The sequence below is a fragment of the Cherax quadricarinatus genome, chromosome 61 (genome assembly GCF_038502225.1).
Source record: "Cherax quadricarinatus isolate ZL_2023a chromosome 61, ASM3850222v1, whole genome shotgun sequence".
In the NCBI taxonomy this organism is placed as follows: Eukaryota; Metazoa; Arthropoda; class Malacostraca; order Decapoda; family Parastacidae; genus Cherax; species Cherax quadricarinatus.
Window position 1 is genome coordinate 16432377 of NC_091352.1, and position 5000 is coordinate 16437376.

Genomic DNA, 5000 nt, shown 5'->3' on the forward strand with positions numbered 1-5000 from the left:
AGACTACAGGCATAGATGAGCAACCTGCTGGTGAGGTATGTTGAAGGTTATCATTCCTATTATTGGCTTGATAAAGCTCCTGAAGATTGAAACGTTGTCATAATGACTTTCCCTTTAGTTAATTATGTGTCCTTTTACCATGTTGAAGCACCTAAGGAATTAAAGTCAGTCAGGTTTGATCCAAAAATGGGGAGTAAAGGCATAATTCCTTGAACAAAGATCCGTTCATCTATACCCTCGAAATATGTAGAACGTTTCTGTTGAACACTATCGATAAGATGCAACACATCCCTGGTCGTGAAGACTCAACTCGTGGGGACCAATTCAAGACTCACGAATGGCTCTGAATTTTCAAAATGCATTTTTGAGTTCGGTGTTATGCTACAAGCGTTAATAGAACACTGGAGTATACTAAACCCTTCAGAGTACAAGGGTCGTCATGAGACTTTCATAGTCCTATCGGAATCTAGTATGGCCGTTGGGTTTTTTATTCTTTTCCATCCTAACCATGGTACTGGGGATAGCTTTAGTTCGGGGTCAATTCAAAACCTTAGCTCACATTATACAAGTTTCCTAGATTTCTCTACATACCATGCACACACACACACACACACACACACACACAACCACAAATAGGTGAGTACAAATGGGTGAGTACACACACACACACACAACACACACACACACACACACACACCTACACACCTACACACACACAACAGGCCTAGTGTCTAATCAACATGTGCCTGGGACAAAATGGTAACTAACACACACAGTCTCTCCCTTCAGCCCTTCTTGGGACAATCCCTATTCCTTCCTTCCAACAAGATTTATACTATCTCCTGGCCATAATATTCTGATCCATCTTCTCTCATCGTATTCACACAATTAATATTTCTCCAATTATCTCCATCAATTTCTCTCCAACTCTTTTCTATTTTATCTCACTCTCTCACAAGTGAAGTAAGAAAATCGCAGAGGAATTTGTTTACCCATACAGGTATTCACAACAGACATGTGATACTTCAGCGAGACGTTGAAAAATACAATGAGTATGCTAAAATATACCATGTATACTCGAGCTAAATTATTTCGTATTTAAACTGCAAGGTCAAGGATCACTGGAGAAAACTGCAGGATTCTCTATTTCTCAGTCCTATACAAAACAGAAATTTTCTTGTCCGAGTAGATGCCGAAATTAGAATTTTATATGCAACTCAAAAACGGATTCGACAAATCAAAAAACAATTATATAGGGGTAAAAAACATACAGTACCTAGGTGGCAGGATACCTACCTGGCATTGCCAGCATCACCATAGCACAGGTGTGAACCTATGATTGTCCTTATCGGATACATCATCCATATGTAACACAGGTCACTGACTTTTATACATTGTATGTACAAATTAAAAATCGGTGTTTTTATGTGATTCTTAATCCGAGGATATAAAGTAAGCTTTTGTGTAAAGGAATATGTTTGTACATTTATTAATGCATATGATCATGTTCACAGTTTCTTAACGTGCAAGTCATCGCTTAACTTATTTTAATTGTATAAACTTGTTTATCTGTTCATTATAGAATCTGATGTTCTAGCATTTTTCATAAAAATATACATAATACTTAAGAATCAGAGAATACTTGACAGGACGGCAACAACAAGTCATGGTGAACATTAAAATGGTATAAAATACCGACAGGTTGTTAGGTAAGACACATATGCAACAGTTAGGTATCTTTATTATGAAACGTTTCGCCTACACAGTAGGCTTCTTCAGTCAAGTACAGAAAAGTTGATAGAAGCAGAAGATACTTGAAGACGATGTAATCAGTCCATCACCCTTAAAGTACTTTAAGGGTGATGGACTGATTACATCGTCTTCAAGTATCTTCTGCTTCTATCAACTTTTCTGTACTTGACTGAAGAAGCCTACTGTGTAGGCGAAACGTTTCATAATAAAGATACCTAACTGTTGCATATGTGTCTTACCTAACAACAAGTCATGGTACATGACGCGGTGTCGGAGTAGGCGCCTGTGACGAAGGGGAGTTCCACAGGGGTCAGTCGTAAGGCCGGCGCTGTTTCTGGTATGTCAATGGAAAGACCGAAGGGATAGATTCAGAGGTGTCCCTGTTTGCAGACAATGTGAATCTAATGAAAAGAATTTGATCGAATGAGGAACAGGTAGAACTACAAAGAGATCTGGACAGGCTGCAAGCCTGGTCCAGCAACTGACTCCTGGAGTTTAACCCCATTAAGTGCAAAGTCATGAACATTGGGAAAGGTCAAGGAAAACCGCAGACAGAGTACAGGCTAGGGGTTCAAAGACTCCAAACCTCACTCAAGGAAAAGGATCTTGGGGTGAGTATAATACCGAGCACATTTCCTGAGGTGCATATCAATCAAATAACTGCTGCAGCATTAGATCGCCTAGCAAACCTAAGACAATCGTTTCGACACCATAGTAAGGAATTGTTCGAGACTATACACCGTGTTCGTCATACTCATACTGGAGTATGCCGCACCATTTTGGAACCCAGACCTGGTCAAGCACATTAAAAAATTATATAAAATGAAAAGGTTTGCAACAAGACTAGTCCCGGAGCTAATAGGGTATGTCCAACGAGGAAAGGTTAAGGGAAATCTACCTGATGACACTGGAGGACAGGATATATAAAATACCTAAAGGAATTGACAAGGTGGATACGGACAGGGTGTTTCAGAGATGGAACACTGCAACAAGGGGTCACAACTGGAAGTTGAAGACTCAGATGACTCACAGGGATGTTAGGAAATGTTTCTTCAGTCACAGAGTTGTCAGGAAGTGAAACAATCTGGAGAGTGATATAGTGGAGGCAGGATCCATACACAGTTTTAAGAAAAGACACGATAAAACTCCTGGAGCAAGGGGTGGACCTAGTAGCAAACAGCGAAGAGGCGGGGCCAGGAGCTGTAAATCGACTCCTGCAACCACAAATAGGTGAGTACAAATAGGTGATTACACACACACAACGAAAGCAAATAAAAAAGGTGGAAATCGGCCTCTTAAGCTTTCTGAACTTGAAGAGAAGCGTTTTTCCTGAGAAAAACCAAAGTCTGCAAAATATTAGATAATAGGCGAAAACCATCCAGATATGTTAGAAAAATAATAAAAGCAGACAAAAAAAAAAGATGCAAGTTAAACAAAATTCAAGAGTAGAAAGCCTACTCTCACTATATAAGTGGCATCTGATGATTGAGAGTAACAAGTCTACTCTCACTAAACACATGGTATTTGAAGACTAGGAGCAAGGACATTGAAAAATTAGGAGTGGCTTACAAAGTATACTGCAAGCCTACAAAAAATTATGACCACAATTTTATTCTAGTCATAAAACCAAAACTAAATGTAGGATTAAAAGTAGATTTTTTCTTAAGAGCTATCAGGATCTGTAGCACAAAGTACCTTGAAGTGTTAATAAATTTTCACTTTCATGCATACTTCATCAATTAGCGCAAGAAGAAAGAAAGTTTGATTTTTAACACTGCTAGGACAGAACACCAGCAACAATTACTTCGGGTGCCAAACACCAGAGTCAAAACTTTTCACACCTTAGTCCAATGAAGTTACTACTACTGCTACTGGAACTATCACCCCCGAGGATCTCGCCAACAACAGATCAGAACAGACTACATAATCACAAATGGGAGTTATCTTATCCCATGTAGGAGGTTTAATAATTTACACTGGGAAAATTCCTAGATGCTTGAACACTAGACTAAGTGAACATAAATGTTTCATACATTAAAAATGTAAACTAACTTACTTCTCAGACTGGAAAATCGCATTGTAAAGTAAACTCACATGTCTGACAAGCGTTGCTTTAAGAGCTCTCAAAACCAAGTTATTAGGAAAAAAAAGTGAAAATAATCACCCATCTCTGAGAAACAAATTGCTAAACATCCAAAAGTGTATTTTCGGATCAGAAAATTCCACCATATTAAATCTATCAAAATTAAACTGACAAATACACGATGAAATTTATTGATTATTCTTTCTTTCTTTTCAGATTATGGGGTTGCAGGCAAAGAAATAAGGGAAGAGAAAAACAAACGAACCCTAGCACTAGCAATGAGACCATGGGCATTAACACCTCGACACGTGAACTGCTCAGTTCTTCATACACACGGCGCAAAACAAGATGACTGTGTAAAGCTTAAATAAATAAGAACACAGCACAGGACGAGCCACTGTTAACACTATTCCACAGACGGAACACAGGAACAGATGAGTGAATTCTTAGTAAAGTTATATAGAGCAAACCTAGGATTCTGGAACTTCTGTACGGTTGCAATGAAACCATACAAAACGTGAGAGGTTGTAGACTTAAACCATAAAACAAGCATTACACTAACAGGAATATGACACATATACGCAATGCATTACAAGAGGGCTGTGATATTGTTACTAAGATATACAAGGGACTAAGGTGTAATGGAACTGTTTTGTGGAGAACTGGAGAACTCAAGAGTCTGGGGTTGTGGCAGAGTTTCACAGAAACAACACATGGTTTCAATTGGAGTCTAGTAGCGAGTCGACAACTGCTGGAAAAAAAGACACCTACAGCATCATAAGATCTTTTATTATTGCAATGTTTCCATCTCCTTAGAGACTTTATAAAGCCTCTTGTAGATGAAAAGTTGTAATAATAAAACGTGTTATTTGCTTTAAGTGTCTTGGCCTCAGAATCCCAGAGATGGATGAGGGAAACATGACCAAGATTTTTTCATTGTTTTCCCAAAGTGTTATCCATAAATATCTCCTTTCTATTTCATTATTTCATCTGCATTTTTAATAACAAATCCAGAATTAGGAATGCTGTTTCGATATTTTTTAAATTTAATTTAAAAATCTTCGATATTATTAACATAAAGGCTTCAGTTTTTAAATATATGTAATTCTGTTTTACAAGAGTCTGATATGAGATATCTAAAAAACAAGCTTCTTTTAACGTAATA

At 37.9% G+C, this 5000-nt stretch overlaps 2 protein-coding genes across 2 annotated transcripts in view; one reads left to right on the top strand and one right to left on the bottom strand.

Moving 5' to 3' along the window:
• The window catches only part of LOC138854516 (uncharacterized), a 484295-nt gene that overhangs the window by 465477 nt on the left and 13818 nt on the right, over positions 1 to 5000 (bottom strand). The gene's annotated exons all lie outside the window — the stretch shown is intronic.
• The window catches only part of LOC128699307 (uncharacterized), a 13829-nt gene that overhangs the window by 225 nt on the left and 8604 nt on the right, over positions 1 to 5000 (top strand). Inside the window, exon 1 of the mRNA XM_070098255.1 lies at positions 1 to 30. This exon is cut by the window's left edge and continues 225 nt beyond it. Within this exon, the coding sequence (XP_069954356.1) occupies positions 1 to 30 (30 nt within the window). The remainder of the gene's footprint in view (positions 31 to 5000) is intronic.